General features: G+C 39.4%; 10 protein-coding genes across 10 annotated transcripts; 5 read left to right on the top strand and 5 right to left on the bottom strand.

Annotated features, from left to right (window-relative positions):
* Positions 1 to 510: 510 nt before the first annotated feature.
* On the top strand, positions 511 to 3,015 carry BATDEDRAFT_28080 (uncharacterized protein; the record flags this gene model as incomplete). Its single annotated transcript, XM_006682337.1, has 2 exons — positions 511 to 963; positions 1,132 to 3,015. The coding sequence occupies 2 exons, from the start codon at positions 511 to 513 to the stop codon at positions 3,013 to 3,015; spliced, it is 2,337 nt and encodes a 778-aa protein (XP_006682400.1).
* Positions 3,016 to 3,637: 622 nt separating this feature from the next.
* Positions 3,638 to 4,663, top strand: BATDEDRAFT_28079 (uncharacterized protein; the record flags this gene model as incomplete). The annotated part of the gene is made up of 3 exons (XM_006682336.1): positions 3,638 to 3,764; positions 4,268 to 4,423; positions 4,554 to 4,663. 3 exons carry the CDS (start codon positions 3,638 to 3,640, stop codon positions 4,661 to 4,663), a joined length of 393 nt encoding a protein of 130 aa, XP_006682399.1.
* Positions 4,664 to 4,903: 240 nt separating this feature from the next.
* On the top strand, positions 4,904 to 5,663 carry BATDEDRAFT_6817 (bis(5'-adenosyl)-triphosphatase; the record flags this gene model as incomplete). The annotated part of the gene is made up of 4 exons (XM_006682279.1): positions 4,904 to 4,998; positions 5,086 to 5,090; positions 5,212 to 5,357; positions 5,553 to 5,663. Coding segments are annotated over 4 exons (357 nt in total), but the record flags the coding sequence as incomplete, so codon positions are not given.
* A 619-nt stretch (positions 5,664 to 6,282) lies between these two features.
* On the bottom strand, positions 6,283 to 7,580 carry BATDEDRAFT_28077 (uncharacterized protein; the record flags this gene model as incomplete). The annotated part of the gene is made up of 3 exons (XM_006682335.1): positions 6,283 to 7,160; positions 7,229 to 7,427; positions 7,506 to 7,580. The coding sequence occupies 3 exons, from the start codon at positions 7,578 to 7,580 to the stop codon at positions 6,283 to 6,285; spliced, it is 1,152 nt and encodes a 383-aa protein (XP_006682398.1).
* Positions 7,581 to 8,036: 456 nt separating this feature from the next.
* On the bottom strand, positions 8,037 to 9,792 carry BATDEDRAFT_92158 (uncharacterized protein). The gene is made up of 5 exons (XM_006682423.1): positions 9,634 to 9,792; positions 9,177 to 9,508; positions 9,008 to 9,108; positions 8,807 to 8,933; positions 8,037 to 8,719 (listed from the first exon to the last, which is right to left on the bottom strand). The coding sequence occupies exons 1-5, from the start codon at positions 9,761 to 9,763 to the stop codon at positions 8,111 to 8,113; spliced, it is 1,299 nt and encodes a 432-aa protein (XP_006682486.1). The 5' UTR covers positions 9,764 to 9,792; the 3' UTR covers positions 8,037 to 8,110.
* A 170-nt stretch (positions 9,793 to 9,962) lies between these two features.
* BATDEDRAFT_14547 (NADHX epimerase) lies at positions 9,963 to 11,037 on the top strand (the record flags this gene model as incomplete). The annotated part of the gene is made up of 5 exons (XM_006682295.1): positions 9,963 to 10,037; positions 10,120 to 10,222; positions 10,307 to 10,504; positions 10,602 to 10,718; positions 10,841 to 11,037. Coding segments are annotated over 5 exons (690 nt in total), but the record flags the coding sequence as incomplete, so codon positions are not given.
* Positions 11,038 to 11,341: 304 nt separating this feature from the next.
* BATDEDRAFT_28074 (uncharacterized protein) lies at positions 11,342 to 12,406 on the bottom strand (the record flags this gene model as incomplete). The annotated part of the gene is made up of 1 exon (XM_006682334.1): positions 11,342 to 12,406. The coding sequence occupies one exon, from the start codon at positions 12,404 to 12,406 to the stop codon at positions 11,342 to 11,344; it is 1,065 nt and encodes a 354-aa protein (XP_006682397.1).
* An 800-nt stretch (positions 12,407 to 13,206) lies between these two features.
* BATDEDRAFT_14515 (multiprotein-bridging factor 1) lies at positions 13,207 to 14,010 on the bottom strand (the record flags this gene model as incomplete). The annotated part of the gene is made up of 2 exons (XM_006682292.1): positions 13,207 to 13,458; positions 13,822 to 14,010. The coding sequence occupies 2 exons, from the start codon at positions 14,008 to 14,010 to the stop codon at positions 13,207 to 13,209; spliced, it is 441 nt and encodes a 146-aa protein (XP_006682355.1).
* A 221-nt stretch (positions 14,011 to 14,231) lies between these two features.
* On the top strand, positions 14,232 to 15,743 carry BATDEDRAFT_92157 (uncharacterized protein; the record flags this gene model as incomplete). The annotated part of the gene is made up of 7 exons (XM_006682472.1): positions 14,232 to 14,589; positions 14,669 to 14,771; positions 14,874 to 14,892; positions 14,994 to 15,097; positions 15,174 to 15,374; positions 15,454 to 15,556; positions 15,630 to 15,743. The coding sequence occupies 7 exons, from the start codon at positions 14,232 to 14,234 to the stop codon at positions 15,729 to 15,731; spliced, it is 990 nt and encodes a 329-aa protein (XP_006682535.1). The 3' UTR covers positions 15,732 to 15,743.
* A 149-nt stretch (positions 15,744 to 15,892) lies between these two features.
* Positions 15,893 to 19,053, bottom strand: BATDEDRAFT_92283 (cleavage polyadenylation factor subunit MPE1; the record flags this gene model as incomplete). Its single annotated transcript, XM_006682422.1, has 7 exons — positions 15,893 to 16,962; positions 17,038 to 17,201; positions 17,315 to 17,489; positions 17,593 to 17,705; positions 17,890 to 18,009; positions 18,216 to 18,453; positions 18,885 to 19,053. The coding sequence occupies 7 exons, from the start codon at positions 19,051 to 19,053 to the stop codon at positions 15,893 to 15,895; spliced, it is 2,049 nt and encodes a 682-aa protein (XP_006682485.1).
* Between the last annotated feature and the right edge of the window lie 12 nt (positions 19,054 to 19,065).

The following is a 19,065-nucleotide window of genomic DNA, read 5'->3' as shown; positions in this document are numbered from 1 at the left end:
GTTTCCATTAAAATTACTGGAATACCAGCCAACTAAAGAGTTTATGGCAAATGTTGACCAGTAAACTGGAAATCATGATATGAGACTGGCAGTTTATTATACACTGACATCCTTATTTAGCGGTCCATTATATATGAAGACATTTTCAAATGGATATCAACTTGTCTTGCCATGAAACCAGATAATAGTATTGCTACACTGATTGCATACTGTTTTATTTCTATTGAAACAATCATGAGTGCCAAAGAATTCATTCAGCCATAGCATTGATGCTTTCATGTCATCCTGACAACTATTGATGAATAGGTAAACAGTCTGTCATGATACAAGACGAGTGGGTTCCGTTGGTTGAACTAGTCGAGAATTGCTCAATCTTCAAAAATACTCATTCGGCTACTCAACCACTGCAAATCTTTTTTAATTCGATGTTTACTCCAACTTTAAATTTATTGGGTTAAAGTTTTTTGATCGTTTGCATTAGCCAGACATTACTTGGATTGTTGTATCAGCATGTTTAGGTCTACCTTTGTTGCATGTAAACGGGCATACACAAACTATGACAGACTGCAGTCTCTATTAGGAAAGGCAGACATAAAGGGTCATTACAAACCTCTACGCCAACTACCTAGCGAAAATACTCGTCAATCTAAACATGATCAACAATCAACTCAAACATCTAGCTTGCTTGTATCTCAAGAGCCCAAAAGCTCTGTAAAAAACCTCGAGACTGCCAAGACTTCTGCTAATCATGGATCGAATTCAAATGAACGAGTACTCTGGTTTTCTGACCCATTTCTTTTGACAGAAAAACTTGCTCAGCTTGTAAACAAAGACAAGGTTGATGAGGCATATATGCTTTTACGTCGACATACTGGTGCAGGAAACGATGATGTTCATGCAGCTTTTTTCAATGCCTTGATCAAAAAACGTCACTATGCCATGGTTATTCGAATCTTTAAAGATGTAAGTGGATAGATTCGTGATGCATTTATATATTATATTTTCAAACCCAACATTATTTTTTGTATTCTCATGCTTGAGCTTTTATTTGTATTTTATGATAAAAATACTAGCTAATGCACGTTTTTGTCTTTCTGAAAATAACAATCGGCAACTGGACTTGATCTTTAGTTGAACGCAAAAAACCGAACATTGGCTCCACAATCATATACCAGTATTTTGAATGCAATCTATTGCATGGCCAAGATGTTGCCTAAATTCAACATTCATTCCAAAAAGAAATTGTTTGACACTGCGCTGGATGTTTGGAGGCAGCTCGTTCCAAATCTCATCCAAACCAATGCCATGCTGAGCGTTTGTGCTGCATGTGGCTCTGTTGGTGGATGGGAAATGGCAGAAATGATATACTCGCATATTCGCTACTCTAACAAGGCTACACTTACAAATCGACTTGTTGGATTTGCTGCTGCTGCTGCTGTATCGGCTAAAGCCCTTAAGCGTAGCCAAGCAGCTGTAGCATCTGGCATGCTTAGCAATCCCTTTGAAGAACTTCCATCCCCAAAAATCATTGTTGTGCCAGATGTAAAGACATATACTGTTATGATTGGCATATGTGCAGAGATTGGTAAATCTGTAGGATACGCGAATGGCATTGCTATTTGGAATAAAGCTGTTCAGCACGCTGCAGAAACGGCAAAACTCACTCCTGATGATCATCCTGATATTGTCCCTGTCAAATTTGATGGCCCATTGATAGCAAAGTATCTTCTTTTATGTATTCGATCAGATGACGCTTCGCATGCTGAAAGTGCATTGGATGTCGTGAATCTTCATTTTGGATTTCCTAAATCTCATCTAGAGCCTTACAACCGTCGACATAACATTGTAGAGTCCCGGTTTTCTAAACCTAGTGGTAAATCTCAAGGACGAGTACCAAGCAGCCACATTGAGCTTACTCAGCAAACATTCACTCTCTTGATGCACCTTGCATCACGTTTGCGATATCCAGCACTTGGTCAGCACTGGTACAAGATCTTTACTGAAGAGTTGCATATGGATGCAGATGATGTGGCCATGCATGCTATTACCACAATGCTCTTGACTGCTAAACAGTTTGATCAGGTCTGGAGTATGGCAACCGAAAAACCATCCAAGTATAAATATCAGATTGGATTACGAGCAACCTCTTTGGCTGTCATGTCTCGCGAGGAGGACAAAGAAAAATGGCTTGATCGGTCTCGAACACTTTATGAAGAAGGAATTAAAATCAGAACTGCTAAATCATCAATAGAAGATACAAACATGGATGCTCGATCCCAACCCAGTTCTAGTGAGGCATCATCTCACTTACAACAGCCACTGTTTGGTTTTCGTGAACTGCTCAACCATCTTGGTACGACTATTACTTGCAAATCATGGTCAGAGGCTGGTCAGATTGTGATTAAAAATCGAGAGATATTGGTCGATAATACGATTTCTCGATTAGAACGAAAAGTGGAGGCCAGATTAAAAAAGACTGACAAAACAGCCACGTCAGATTCTGACAATGAATATACGGGCGATGACGGTTTTCAGCTTAATCAAAAGGCTTCTACATCTAACTCCGATTCAGACGATGTTGTTTTTCTACGCAGAGGATTACTGTTTTCCAAAATTGCATTGGAAGAGTATACGAATGGAAAACTTGGTACTTCAGCACAAAATGTAAAGGCACAACTCATCATGCGACACATTGATATGGGATTAGGGCTCACCAAGACGCTTAAAGTCAAACCAGACACAAACATTCGTAAACTTATTTCTCCAGAACTGTACAAGAGGCATCTTCCCCTGGATGACTTGAAGCTGGATATGCCAGCGGAACACGTCAAAGGCAGTTTTAGACGCAGTGAAATGGGATACAAGGTTCAACGGAGAGAAGATGTTGATAGTAGCACTGCAAACAATGTATCTTTGTCACGATCGCATAGCTTCAGTAAAAGTACACTCAATCGGAATTCTATCAATAATAGTACTAACGCTGCACAATTCACCAAAAAGAATAGATTCGAGTAAGTCTCGTAGCTAAAAAGAGCTAGTTGCGAGACTCATGACATTGGTCTGTATAATTTACAAGTCATGATCATCTACTCATCTTAACTGTATTCGCGTAAAATGGAAATAAGGGAGTCGATGCATAATAAACAGCCAGTATCATGATAATTCACACCACATTTACTGGGAAAGTATCAATTGGACTCTTTAGCCCACTGGAGTTTTTCCTGATGATTGTCATGAAAGCAACGGTATGCATATGCAATGGTTGTTTGAAAGGAGGATTGAGAATGTATTGAGGCAGTCAATTCCTGGTAGAAAAGCGTAATGAATAGTTAACCATTGCCTACTCCAAAGCAGTGATTACAAAATAAATGCACAAATGGGTTTGATTTCATGTGAATAGGATTGTAAAACGAATGCTGGATTCCAAGATAACTGCGTGACAGATATGGTCCCTGAATATAAAATGTCGGACTTGATGACCCTAAAAGTGCTCATGCACAGCGATGATTACGTTTTAGCCAACCAATGAAATTGGCTTTAATCGCACGTTTTGTTCCCAGTCGAGTTTCACCCAAAAACAAACAACTTTGTTGGAACCTGGCTACTTTTAACTGATCATTTGTATAGTTTCATCAGCATGCTAGACTTTTTTGTAAGTAGATGGAACATTCAAGGAGCAGCCAGACAACAGCCTGCAGACGGCATTCCTCCTAATCCAAAAGTTTTTTTTGCCAATGAGCGCACATTTCTGTCTTGGTTGCAGCGTACGTTATTTCTTGGTTCCATTGCTACATCAGTAGATCTATTTGAACATTTGTTATGAGCAATGATGTATAAAGCTGATGGTCATGATGTATTTACAATCGTATTCACATGAAATCAAACCCATTTGTGCATTTATTTTGTAATAACTGCTTTGGAGTAGGCAATGGTTAACTATTCATTACGCTTTTCTACCAGGAATTGACTACTTCAATACATTCTCAATCCTCCTTTCAAACAACCATTGCATATGCATACCGTTGCTTTCATGACAATCATCAGGAAAAACTCCAGTGGGCTAAAGAGTCCAATTGATACTTTCCCAGTAAATGTGGTGTGAATTATCATGATACTGGCTGTTTATTATGCATCGACTCCCTTATTTCCATTTTACGCGAATACGGCTGTAATATTACAACACACCAATCATACACTTATCCCTTGTAATGCTTACTAGTATGCGAGGCTAATTGTTTTCAACTTGTATCTGTATGCAAAACTATAGTCTGTTTGATTCTTGGAGCTGTGGCGATTGGACTGCTCAATTTTTCCAACAAACTCGGCCAAATTGCTGGCATGATATTTGCTATTATATCTGTTGGATTTATGTTTTATTCATTAATTCAATTTAATATTCGTGCCGATCGTTTGCAAAAGAAAGGTATGTAAATTATAATATGCAGCACATCTATGCTCAGTAAATTGGTATCATAACTGCCATAACCGGCCCAGTTGTTATATTTGAAACTAATGCGGAATACTAAACCTGAAATGTAAATGGATGTTTATAGAAAAGGGAGTCAGTTTCGAAGACATGGTTGGATCGCTTGTCATGATTACCGTAGTGTTCCTTGCAATCGCAATCAATTTTTCATTCAAGATGGCATCTCCTTCAAACTAGCAACTTGACCTTTTACTTCATACATCTGACCTCATTAAAGCACTGCACTGGAACTGCTTGATTATTAGATATAATACATTCAGGTCCAATTTTTAGAGGCTTATTGCACTAGTTTACAATATTTTGATATAGTGGTGGGATTACGTATAAATCATGATGAATTCTTGACTAGAGTTTGGGTTTAAACAAGTTGAAATTCAACCTTTCCTTTTTTATCTTGCAGCTAGAGTAGCATCAATGACAATTAAGTTTGGTCCTTGGCCCATTCGATCCTCTGAGATATTCTTTACTTCCAAGCTCTCTTATGGTCTAGTGAATCTCAAGCCCCTTGTTCCGTGAGTAGAGCATACCCTATTCCCAACAGCACTTTTAGATGTTATAGGAAACTAATGCTATGGTTGTACCACTTGGTGATGCATTAGAGGCCGTATGTACTTGTGAATGCTGGCTGTTTTTTTGCCCTATATACGATCTTGAGATGATCTACTTTTACACATCAAGTCTACCAACTTGTCTAATCGCATCTTATCAATTCTGAATCACACTAGATGTCCTGGTCATTTCTCGCAGATTAGTTGTTAGATTCAATGATCTTACATCTGAAGAGGTCAGCGACATGTTCTCTTCGGTCCACCAGATTTCCAAAGTGATTGAAAAGTTGCACAAGGCCGACTCGCTTACTATATCCATGCAGGTACAACATATCATGGCAATCATGTTTTACATCATTAAATCTGCTTGATGACTTGAGATTCATCAATCCATGCATGTCTAAAGCAAGGTTGCTATTCTTTATTTGGACAATGAAATAGACTAGTTATTTCAATACAAACTGAATAGCTGACATGAGCCCTTTTAATTTAAAACTGTAACATTGTTTTTATAATAGGATGGTCCAGCTGCTGGGCAATCTGTGGCTCATGTGCATATTCATATCATTCCACGTCACCACGGCGATTGGATGAATAACGATGATATTTATCCCGAGATTCAGCGAAAAGAGCTTGAACTTGCGTTGGAAACAGCTCGCAATGCTGGTGATAGTTCAACCGTGGCCAATATTGAACACCGCATGAAACCATTCAGTGGACCGGATGCTGAAGATCGTCCTCCACGGACTTTGGATGATATGGCAGTTGAATCTGGTTCACTTCGATCCATGTTCAAGCAATATGATGATATTTGGGGCACATCATCCAAATGATTGTATTCGCTTGAAATAAAAAATTGTTACTTCGTATTTACATGAAATGGATTACTTGCATCTATCTTGTAATGACTGCTTGGAATAAATAATAGTCGAGTATTGATCGTGGTTTCTACTACAAGTTGAATCGAGAGTAGGCATTTTTAGTTTTTGGAATCGTACACAATACAAATGTATTGTTAAAGCAATTTTCAGCAGTTTAAAAATGAACAGTATGAAGTTTTAACCTCGCAACATTGCTGTTTGCCAAACAGTTGACGCTTTCCCACTAAATGCGGTGTAGATTATCATGAGACTGGTAATTTATTATACATTTTGGCATCCTTGTTTGTTTCATTTTACGTAAATATGGCTGTACATATCTATTCCAATCCACTTTTGCCATGAAAAGTATCGAATTTTAAAATGATGATTATTTAGATCGGATTGCAAGACAACATTCACATTGCAATACAGGTGATTTGTTGATGAGTGTACATGTCAAACAGATCCATGTTTTTGATGAATCTACTACATCTGTCTGCCAAGAAGCTTCGACAATATCTTCAATGATAATTGGCTGGGAATATGAGCTTCCATCATACGAGTTCATCGATAATGACTCGGCAGTCAAGTCTGTTTTAATTTTCGATACGGTTGGATGTTCTGTTTGATCAATGCTTTGTGCGCGAGTTAAAGACGAGCTACTTGCCATGACTGACTCATTGGCGAATGCTGGAACAGAGCTAGAGGCTATTACAACTTGATTATCCGCACTTGTCAACATTGAGGCAGGTGGTGATTGTGATTGACAAGCTGGTATACATGTGTTGCTAGAAAAAGACGCTTGCGATGAACGTTTCATAGATCCAGCAATATTAGACATCTCCAAAAGTGGATCATTTTCTTTGAATTGAGTTAGAATTGGGTCAGCTGCGTCACCAATTGGACAAAAATGATCATGCTCCATATCTTTTTGACTATGGTCACATTCATCAGATCCAATTCCACACCATTTTGAATCTTGTGCGCGACGTTCGGCAGCCATAGCAGCAAGCTGTGCTGGTGTCATGATATTGTCCAGCTCGGATCTAGTGCCAAGCTTCCGACCACCAACTGGAATCATAATTTCATTCAGCTTTCGTCGTTTCTCAGCAGCCGCAATAGATTCCTTTTTAAATTGATCTTCTGTTACGTGACGGCCGCCCAGTCGGTTACCATTTGAACGAAATCCAGCATCTTGGGATCTTTCATAATTGTCAAATAGTCTATCCAGAAATTTGTAAAACTTTGCATCGTGTGGACCATAAACTATAAACACAGAATCAAAGGGTATCAGTACACTAGAGTAACATAAAGGCTCGTGGCAAATACTCGACCATTATGTGCGAGTTCATGCAGCATGGTTCCGATTAAATCATGAAATTCGAGAAATTGATTGTCGTCAAATGCATGCCTAAGCCTGATTCGAATGACTTGACCATGATTGACATTCAGACCAAGTAGGTTTGGGTTTGTTGGATAAAACTCTTGAAGTGAGCCAACTCGAAAGTTGTGCAGTTTCATGATAGGCTGAACCTATTGTTATTCAGTGGGTTGAATATAAGAGACCCAAAGTATATTATATCAATAGTCTAATGTAATGAATGCACTTACATCTGAATATATGCGTTCTAACAGTTTTTGAGCCGTATTTACATTCTGTCGTCTTTTAAGCGGACGCAATTCCATTCGATTCTAAAATTTTGTTTAGAATGGAAAGAAGCGAATTCAATTTGATAATGACTCAAATAGACGATCAATACTGGATTCTGACTTGACGATAATTACCTGCTGCACAAGACATTAAACTTTAGTGTTTTCCCATACAAGTGTATTACTTACAGCTGTATTCACGTAAAATGCAAGACTGGCATGGAAACAGCCGTTGCATTTCCAAAAGTGCAATCTCTGTTTTCTTGAATTAAATTGTATCCGAGTTTTTAAAATACAGCAAATGAGTTTGTATAAAGCACTATTGAGAGTAGTCAAACCTAATATCTGGATTGTAATGAATGGGTTTGATGATTGCACAATGTATGGCTATGCCAATAGTGGTGATTTGATCGTGCATCATATGACAAACGCTGGTTTCAAAGAATCGAGTGTCAATCTTCAATAGAAAAGCGCAGATTTAATCATTGTTTATTCCGAAACAAAATAGTGGAAGCCAATGCAAGATAAATACAAGTGTTCCATGTTATGCGAGTACGGCAGCGATCTTAAATGCGATCAAATCCTTCAAGCAGGTTTTGCATTGCATTCGAGTCAGATGTGCCATGACGTTTGAGGTTATGAAACTTTTTGTTAAACTTTAAAGTTTTAGTAGTTTTACCAACACCATTCTTGCCATGTTTTACGCCGAGTGCAGAAAGGACAGTCTCGTCAATATGTATGTTGGTACTTTTGGCTGTATCTGTCAATTTAGAATCACAGTCTTTGATCTCTCGGCTATGATACTTTGTCAATCTATTAGTGCCTGTCTTTGTTCTGCCTTTGATTTTTTTGGCTTTTCCTTTGCGCCTAATAGTGATTTTTTGTTGTTGTATTGCCTGCTTGGAAAATTTGGCTGCATGTGCAAGATCTAAAACAGATATCCGGTTTGGTCCTTGAATCATTTGCTTCTCAGCTTTTACCATCCAGTACATTTGCTCTTCATCTTCCACAAGCGCACGTAACTGTATGGGTTCACCTTGAATGTGCAACCCGCCATTATTAAAAATAACTGAAATGGCTTCAAGCGCAACAGACTGCTTGAACTCAATGTATCCAGTCGCATTTCCTTTGACGTAGTCTATCATGGCGACAGTGGCATATTTTTCAAATTGTTCCTGTTTAAATGACAAAAATTTGTAAATATTTATATAGTAGTATGTAAACATCAGTTGGACTAGAGCCATGAAAAATGATATGCTTACTTGAATAGAATACTGCTCCACAGATTCAATCACGTCAGAAACAAGTTTAAACTCTACGATTTTTCCTTTTGGATATGTAGATCCGGCTTGAGAAATTACGACCATTGCTGCAGATACATCCGGTTTTCTGTTTAAACAACATGTAAAGTTGAATGTTTAAAATAAATAGTCAAATCACTTAGCAAAACGATTGAATCATACCGATGTGCTCGTACTTGGATAGATGAGTCCTCATACATATGCGTGGCAGCCAGTGACTTGATCATACTATCTAGTTCTTTGAACTCGATGAAAAATGACAGCTATTTCAAGAAATATGGATCAACTAAGATGTACACAATAGCCACGTTGGTTGTCATCTAGCACTTACATTGTATCTTTCATCCCATGTAGATATGCCAATATGCTTGGAAACATTTTGAATCTCGCCAAAACGACTGAAATAAGCCTCAACTTCTACAACGGTGACAAGCTGATCAAATCCAACGGCCTCCATAGCATATCCAGCTAGCAGTGAAATATTAAACATTTCTTTAAACACTTTGCTTGCGACAAATTCAGTTTTACGGCGCAGATAAACACCATCTACTGAGAGTTCAAACAATTCTGATGAGGAATATATGATCGATTCAGCAATATCTGCTGGCTGGGTTATCAAGCCTTTCATTTTTTTGAAAGTTGCCAAATCTCTTAATGGAATCCCTATTCGCATGAACAGTTTGTCAAACACAATTGATGAGTTGGAAACAGTTATTACAAAAACCAATCAAGTAGTACTATGCAAATGTGTTTTAGGATTGAATTGATTTATCATAAAGTATACTTACATCCTTGCGCCAAAAGTGGCGAGTCGACAAACGATTTTGGAAGAGAAGAAATGGTGCTATGATAGCTGGCATTGCAAAAATAGTACACTAGCTGCAAAAATATTTTAACTTTGGCCAATTCTGCTGTCATGTATGGCAAATGCAACTTGTATAGTAAATGTAACTTGTATAGTAATTTTTTAAAGTAAAAAAATATTTTCGAGATTTCTTGAAATCAAGTTGCTCCAAATCTATATATTATGAAGGTAGTTGGGCATTCCTAATGCATTCGGCCATGAGTTGTTCAAATAACACATTGCTACACACTGATTAAACACTACTTGATTTAGTTTTTGTCTCAAAAACTCGCTCAGCAGATTGATGTGGAGCTTATGGGTCCAGCCATTGGATACTCCATCGACCAGGTAGTTGGAGTGTATGATATCTGCAAGATGCCATTTTTTGGTACCTTACAACAACTGACTCGATGGGTTTTGCAAAACACAGTTGATGGAGCTTGCTGGTTTAAGTGTTGCACAAGCCATTTCTCGTGAATATGCTTCATCTACCCACAAAAACATATTAGTGTGTGTTGGCCCAGGCAAGTACAGTGCTTTTTGGATAATCTATTGCATCCAGCACTAGTCTGGTGCTGTCAGTGTTTAATTTACGACTTGTTTATACTGTCCATCAGGAAATAACGGCGGTGATGCTCTTGTTGCTGCAAGACATCTATGTTTGTTTGGATACAGTCCAGAAATATACTATCCCAAACGTCCACAAAAACCACTGTATCAGAGTTTGGTTGAACAATGTCGATCGTTTGATATTCCATTTGTGAATACGATAGAGCCTCCATTCAAACACAACTTGATTGTTGATGGGATATTTGGTATATAGCCGCCGGATTTGTAAATATTGAGTTTATCAATCTACTTATAGCTTGTATTTACTGGTATTGCAACCCCAATCTGAGCTGGTCTATATAGGCTTTAGTTTTTCAGGCGAGATTCGAGCTCCGTTTGATTCAGTCATCAGTGCCTTGAAGTCGACCAAGATTCCGATTGTCTCGATTGACATTCCATCTGGATGGAATGTAGAGCAAGGTATGTTTCATTATACTAAATCTAATATGGAGAATGACGATCCATCTTTAGTAGATACTGTGACTGCAAGATAGTTGTTCAATCTTTTCAGTGCTAATCAGACCACGTTTGGCAACTTTAAGGAAATGTAACCCATCAAGGATTTGTACCAGAAATGCTAGTATCTCTTACTGCTCCCAAGATTGGTGTTCGAGATGTCAAATTCAAGCATCATTATTTGGGCGGTAGGTTTGTTCCACTTGCTTTGGCATTGAAATACCAGCTTGATATTCCCGTGTATCCAAGCTCTGATCAAATCGTAAATATATCGGATTTTTGAAATATCCACCGTGCTGATTACTGGATTCTATCAAACTATGCTATTTAAATCAAGCATTGTGACATCAATTCTGGACATCTAAAATGCATTTGATTTCCAACTTACAATTTTTTATTTAAACTATTAATTTTTTGGTGTGGTTTGTAGGGTTATGTGAGGGATTGGAGAAGTTGGGTTGAAAGTGGTATGGGTCAAGTAAGCCCGAGTTGAGCAATCTAAAGAAATAGATGTTCAACAAAGTAAGCATTTGGGACGGATAGCCTGCATCTCTTTAGAATCAAGATATCCCAGACTTGGATACAATTCACCGTAGTACTTCGCGACGCATCATGCGACGCGACTTGGCTGCTTTTAGTTCATTTTCACGCAGTTCTGCCAAGACTGGATGAAGGGATCCGGATCCAATCGAGAGTGAACCGGACAATGCAACTGTTGGAGAAGTTGCAGTAGCGGATGCGGTAGTAGACATCCGCTTTGCCCGCCTGTTAAGTTGTCTAGTCATACGTTCTGTTCCGACTTCAGAAACGGACTTGTTGGAAACCAGTTGGCGAGCCATGACAGCAGAGGTTGAAATAGTAGGCAACTGGGGAAGTTTAGGGGTGGAAGGAGAACGGAGGTCCGTTCTGCTGTTATTCAAGCTGTTTGGACCTCCTGGTAACAGTGTCCCTAACGGAGGGCGGGAGTGCTGCTGGTGAATGCTGCTATTACTTGTGTTTTTACGATGACTATGTGTACGACGGTGAGTCTTGTTGTAGTTGTGAACCGAGGAGGTGTCGGACGGAGGAGGAACATGAACGGATTCCAACGTCATGATACTGCTGGTACCATCATCTTCGTCAGAAGTATCGGACAAGGAGGAGCAAACATCACACCATTGACTATCTAGCACTAGCCAGTCGCTATACAAGTCTTCGTTTCCCTCCACATGGCCATATATCGGAGAGCGTGGAGGTGCAAGCTTAGGAGTGCAAGCTGAATCGATGGGAGAGCCATCCGACTGGTCAGGACAATGTTGGTCATGAGATGAAGTTGGTGCTATTTCAAGAGAGTCTAGGGAAGATTTACTATTCCCAGACGCAGTCTTGGTAATATTCGAAACAGAAGTATGAGCAGGAGGGTAGAGATGGCTGTAGCCATGCATGCTTGAGGATGCATCAGTTGCGACTGGTCGCGACTTGTTCATGGAACCATCAGTGGTGGCGGAAGTTGAAGGACCAGGAGTTGAAAAGGATTGCGAAGAAGCAGCCCCAGCCATCACTAGTCCATTATCTGAAGAAGCCTTTGATGGAGAAACAGGAGAAACAGCGTTGCTATTTCCAGACGTAGCAGCCTGAGCAAGAGAGGATATCCAGGACAAGACGTTTGACATTGAGTTTAAGCTTTCACTAATGGATTCTACCCTGCGTAAGTTGAAGTGAAAAAGGGTGCCAAATCGAGTTTATAAGCGCAATCAGTCAAAATAAGAATTTGGTTTACTAAAAGTACGAGCCAAAGTAATGATTGCTTTCGCAATCCTATTTACGTAAGTGGAATATAAATAAGGGTGTCAGTGCATAATAAACAATCTCACGAAATAATCATTCACACCACATTTATTAGGCAATATTGTGCCATATGAACTCATTAAATTCATTAGTCTTTTGATGATTGACATTTATAATTGCATTCCCAAGACCTGCAATCTTTGGTTTCTTAAACTATCATGTATCGGATATTTTAAAACGAGTTTACAGAGCTTGTTTGGCACCAGTCAAGCCAGTATCTGATGTTAAACTTGTCGATCGTACAATATATGGCTATACCAAAGAGGATAATCTCTGTTCAAAACTAGTTTGATTATATTGTATAACAGTCGTTGCATTTGGAAGAACTGGGTGTCTATTCAAGCCGATTTCTAGTAGGAAAGCGCAACAAATATCCGACTATTGCTTATTTCGAGGCAATGACTGCAGGATAATACAACTGTTTCATTTTACGTGAACACGGTGTAATACAAGCCTTTTAGATTGTTCCCATCTAGCAATTTATACACCGGTTTACAGCCATTTTCATGCATCGTAGGGTTCAAGGGATCAATTACGGAGTTTCATTCACATGAACAACCTCATTATATGTCATGTGAATACTGTTCAGTTTCATCTACACAAGACTCGTTTCAAGAATTCAAGTTTATTTTTTTGATCCAGGAGCTACTAGTGGAGACCCAATATTCTTGCCTCGAAGCTTAATACATAGTACCCGCTCCATCTTGGCCAGAATTTGTTGGTTAGGGTTAGGTGCTTTGCCAGACTCATAGTCATTGACTACAGATGGTTTTTCATTGATTTTGGTGGCAAAGTCCTTTTGTGTTAACCCCTTGGCTTGTCGACCAGACTGGATCGCCTTGGACAGCGTGAGTCCAACTCGCTCCACCTGAAAGTTCTGTGGATTGGATTTAGTCAAGGTTGTTAGGATAGCAGTGATCACATGTGAGTTTATTGTGATCGAATGACAAGGAATTGTAGCAATGCATTAGATCACATCATTTCAAACAAATTGACAATGACCAGGATGACAGGAGGCATGGTTGGAAAACAAGCAATGGACCAAAGCCATGCTTGGGTCATTCAAACAGTATGCAAGAAGCGTAAATGAACCCAACCGGATCAATGCATTCCATACGTCCTAGAAAGTACCAATACTATACAGCATCATTCAACCTAACCAATGCTAGAACACCAAGAAAACAGTCGACCACTACAACTTTACATATAGGAATTATCCATTATATTAAAAGGAATATACCTCAGTTTCCCGGTCTATTTTAGCAGCCTTTCCAGCCTCGACACTTTTATGATTCTGATTGATACCAGTCTTTTTTTCAGATGAGATGGCCCCGCCCGAGCGTTGTGCAGCTGTAAGAGACTCTGCGCTACGTAGACTTTTACCAGTCTCAGGACGCTTCCTGATAATAGTCACATCATCCCATCCCATATTACTCATGGTGTATACTCGATTTAATTGCTTGTAAAGTCGATTCAATTGTCTGTAAAGTCGAGCAGATCAACAGCACAAACCTATGCGCCACTACCCACAAAAGTGAAAACTATGTCTCGTGATTTACACGTGATTATCATGGTTTGTCCTGAGGAGCGTTGTGCCAACATTCTGCAAATCCATTCAATCGTTGCCATGTCTAGTCTAAGATTTAACGAATGGCCTCTGACATGGATAACGGTACAAGACTGCGTGCAAATGCAGCCAAACAGTCAAAGCCTTTTGATTCAGCTGTTTCAAACCCGACCCATTCATCCGTACCATCAGATGCAACATCAAAAGAACCTTCTCGAGCCTTTTCAATATCTGGCACTCGTTTTATAGATTTTATTGAGGCTGCTCATGCATGCATTCGCATGTTTAAAGCATTTTTATATTCACTGCTGGCTGTATGGGTTGCTTATGGATCTTCTGCCATGGTGCATCGCGGTGGTAACTTTGACAACACCTTGATTATTATTGGCGATGACTTTGCTGCTGGTGTTGGCGATAATCCAAATCTGGGCAGTATTCCAGGTAAACTCTCGTGGCATTGAATTTAAAGTAATTCGCTTTATTCAGTTACTCTAAATTGACCTTATTTCGAGGAAATTAGGCTTGGCTCGATTCTTGGCAAGAGAGCTTGCAAAGGAAAGTAGAATTAAGCAAACTTGGTCTATATTCAACTGTGGTGTCAAAGGATCAACCTCGTTCCAATGGTGAGATTGACTGATTCTAAATGTGCAGCATTATTTTAAACATACCAACCGTATTCACTCTAACGCTATTCATTCGGAATTACCATTTACTTGAAAGCTCAGGCTTCCGTCAAGCGAACAGGTACACTCATTGGTCCAGCTCAATATTACCAGATTTTTGACTTGGCAATTGTAATGTGTTGAATTTAAACTGTCAATGGCATTTTTTACATCATACTGTAGACTGCATCTCAACAACACCCCACTCATTTTGAGAGGCTGTTTGAAAAGCCAAAGTATGCTCGAGCACAGGTGGTTATTCTTTTAGTAGGTTTCAATGATTCAAGGTATGCTAAAATGGTTTATTGTTTTTGCTTTGGTTTGATAAATCGGTACGCATCTTGCTTATAATATGCTTTGCAGATCTGCCATGACTACTGGTGTGGAAATATCACCAGAGCAAACTATTGGAAACATACACTCTATTTGCAAAGCTTTGCAAGATATGGGTAAAGATGTCTACGTCTGCCCAGTCGCCAACACGGGTGATTCTAACGTATCTGACGCAGTTCTTGAACAGAATATGCGTCTTAATACAATGATTTTAGAGTACACTACAAGAGGGTATGATGCTTATACATTGGTTTTCATCTATTGAATTGCGCGGAATGAGGTTTGCTAAAAACATACTTGTGGTAAATAGTGACAAGGAACATGTATTTGCTGGACCCAACATAGATGTCATGAATTTTGAATACCGCGTAGATCGGTATTATGATGAAGACAAGATGCACTTTAACGCAAAGGTGATTGAATAGTATTTTATCAGTATTTATGTGACATATTCAATTGAATTAAACCAACGTATTCTATGTATAGGGTTATGAAAAATTTGCCAAAGATTTTGTAGATGTGATTGCAAACCGACTTGTTAAAATTGAATTTGCCAAGTTCTCAAAAGTTCTTGGACTGAATAAATAAACATAGCCAAAACCATGCATGTGCTGTTATTGATTATGAATATTGACTGGTTTCGGATTGTGTTGCAGTATTGGTGGGCAGGCTCGTTATCGATTTGTTTAGAGACAAATTATATTTTAAACAAATAAGTTGGAACGGTACAAGTTTATTTAATGGGGCTGTCACTTGGTTTTTTTACCTCGATCAAATCTTTTACTAGAGTCTTCATTTTTACCATGACTGCGTTCGTCTGACAACCCTCGATCAGATCGTCGGTCTCTGCTATGTCCTCCGTCCCGTCTTGAGTCAGATTTTGTATTTCGTTCATAATGATTACGATCCGAGTTTTCGCTCTCATCTGCTCGTTGCCGTTTACTTCGGTTCAAATCACCTCGGTCATCATCATCACGTCCACGGGATCGAGTTTTATCACTTTCTTGACGTGAATCCTGATCATAGTCATGTTGACGACTACCATTCATTTGCTGTGAAAACGGCGCTCCTGAAGAAGGCATCATCATCATAGAAGGAAACCCAGTTACATTGGGTGGAAAGGGAAATGAAGGTGGACGAAACGGCATTCCAGTAAATCCATTTGGCACCATTCCCTGCATCATTGCTTGCTGTTGAAGTGCCATGGGAGGCATACCGGATAATGGCATAAACGGATGCTGTCCAAACTGAGCCATCATTGCCATGGGATGGATCATGGGTTGTGAATTCATACGCGATGCTACATTACGATTGCCCGATCCTTGATTTCCATGAGCGGATCTACCCCCGTTTCCATGATTGTTTCGATTATTGAATTGATTCATTTGGTGAGTTGATCCGCTGCGATTGTCTTTGTAGTTTTTGTTGCGTTGTTCATCTCGATCTACAGAAACATTGTTGTTTGCTGATTCAATTGGTCGGGAGGTTGTGTTGCCATCACTTGTGGCAGATATGTGTCGCGCACCTTCTTTTGTCTTGACTGTGCCAGTGTTTTCAGCGGATTTAGCATCAGATACGCCTAAAGACATGTCAGTACTTTGAGCAGGTGTGTGAGATCCAGCATCGCCCGTCGCGACACTGTCACCAGTTTCTCCAGCTACTCCATTTGACATGGTAGCAAATTCATGCAAGTGAGACTGTACTTGTTGACGCAGTGTCTTGTTAGTCAACAACTGATCGGGAACTTGATCTGAACCGCATACTGGACACTTGAATTTCATCAAAGGATCTTGTGGCTCAAGTAGTTCAAGACGAATACCTAAACCAATCATGAATGAATTTATAAAAAAATGAATATCAAAGCCGGTCGAGTCAGTTTACAAACATGACTTACATTCGTCACAAAAGTTGCTGTTACAACATGTGGTGCTCACGGCATCGCGCAATAGTTTTTGACAAATCAAACACTCGAATCCGGGAAGTACTGGAGCCATTTCATAAACATCTCCTGCACCAACATGTGTACGACGCTGTGCATTCTGTCGTATCCACGCCTCACTAGAATACATGGCAATACACGCATACATGAATGAATCAATGGTTAAACCCCGGCTGACAAGTAGGATCATTGACAGATTATTCAGCTCAAATTATGTTTTTGTTATGCTTACTCGTTGGGTTGAGCCACAACAAACTCGCCAGTTTGGGTGACCATAATGCCCGAGCTTGGGTCTTTAATTTCAATCGTTTTGAGAAACATTTTTGGAATGCCTGTTGTACGCTTCAATTTCGGTCGGTTATCAAAATCTTTATCACCAATTGTCGGGCACATGTTGATATAATGCTCTAAAACAGAGGTATACATTAGCATGCCAAGTATGAAATGGTGCAGTTGAAAGGCGGCAAATGTAAAAACAAGTAGACGAGATTAAACTCGGTAGATTCTTACCACGCTGGCCACATCGGTAGCAAATATAACCAGCTGGAGGAGGGCGTTGTTCTCCAGGAGGGGGTATAAAGCCTCTTCCTCGACCCATAGTAGGCCGAAATATTGGCCGTTGGCTAAATATACAGCATACCATCACAGACATATTTCACAATGTATTATAAGCACAGTATTAGACGATCGCGTAGTGCAAAATATCGAGTATGCTTTACAAGTCATCACCAAACCACGATTGGTCAAAAGTATATTCATCAATAGTGATTATCAAATAGTTTTGTTCAAGACTAGATCAGTACGTACACAGCCATTCGATCTTGGGTTTCTTTCCATTGATCAGCCTCTTGTTTAAACATGAGTGAAATCCGGTCAGGTGTAGCTGCACCATCAGCTCCAATTGTAGCTTCATCCGACCCAGGAGGTCTTGGTTTAAAAATAACAAATTTACAAAATACAGTGCCAGCATTACCATTATTCATTTTTTCAAATAAATACACAAACAGGTTGAAACCAAAAAGTAGATTTAGAGCCACGTATACAATTAATTTATGGATTAAACACCAAGACAGTTGAACAATGATGCCAAAAGATCATCATGAGCATCTACAAGCAGCTTTAAAAATATATACCTTGCAACGTTATTTAAAGACATGGGTCGTACAGCCATATGTCCACCAGGAGCATTTGAATGATGCATGTGTTTACCACGACCTCCACCAAATGATTGTGCTGATGTAGTAGTAGGTATGGGAGCAGCAGCCGCACTTAGATATCGTTGTGCTGTACCTTTTCCTGGTCTGCTCGGTGGATTACGACTCACCAAAACAGACGAGTTGCGGCTGATAATGGTCGTGTCGTTTGTGTATTCTGTATATTCCAGTTCAAGACAATCCATTTCATTTCATATTACACAATTGGGTGATCAACCGATTGCCCGTAAACATAAAGGTAAAAGGACAGAAAAAAGTAAGAATGATTCCACCTAGTGTTTATATCAGACAGCAAATTGATGGGAAGACAACTGCAAGTGGTATCAAGGATAGTTTCATTTAATCAAACAATATTATACAACTATAGCACCACGATAAACAACTAGTAGATTCCTAGTATCACTGACACAGCTCAGGCCATAGTGGAGCAAAGGTATTCATATGCCATGAGCAGTGAAAGCAACGGATTTGGCCATCAAGCCCGATTCGGTCAATTATGAATTGACAGCTGGTTTATTGTCATAACACTATCCTCGCAAACAGGTCAAAGCAATGGCATCCACTCCAAGATTAAAGTCAATGACAAACCTTCTTTTGTCTGAGCATTATGCAGAGCCAGATCAAAGTCTTGGCCTTTTCCCAGCTTCTTTGCAAACATAATCTCCCTCTTCAAATCAAAGACAGAGATTCCTGCACCATCAAAGGTGCAGGTGTCAAAGTCTTTTGCTGATTTGAACTTGTAAAAGACAATACTCATAAAGCTCTATCC

Source organism: Batrachochytrium dendrobatidis (assembly GCF_000203795.2).
Source record: "Batrachochytrium dendrobatidis JAM81 unplaced genomic scaffold BATDEscaffold_16, whole genome shotgun sequence".
Classification (NCBI taxonomy): Eukaryota; Fungi; Chytridiomycota; class Chytridiomycetes; order Rhizophydiales; genus Batrachochytrium; species Batrachochytrium dendrobatidis.
The sequence above is the reverse complement of the archived record's forward strand: the minus strand, read 5'-3'. Positions and strand labels throughout refer to the sequence as shown.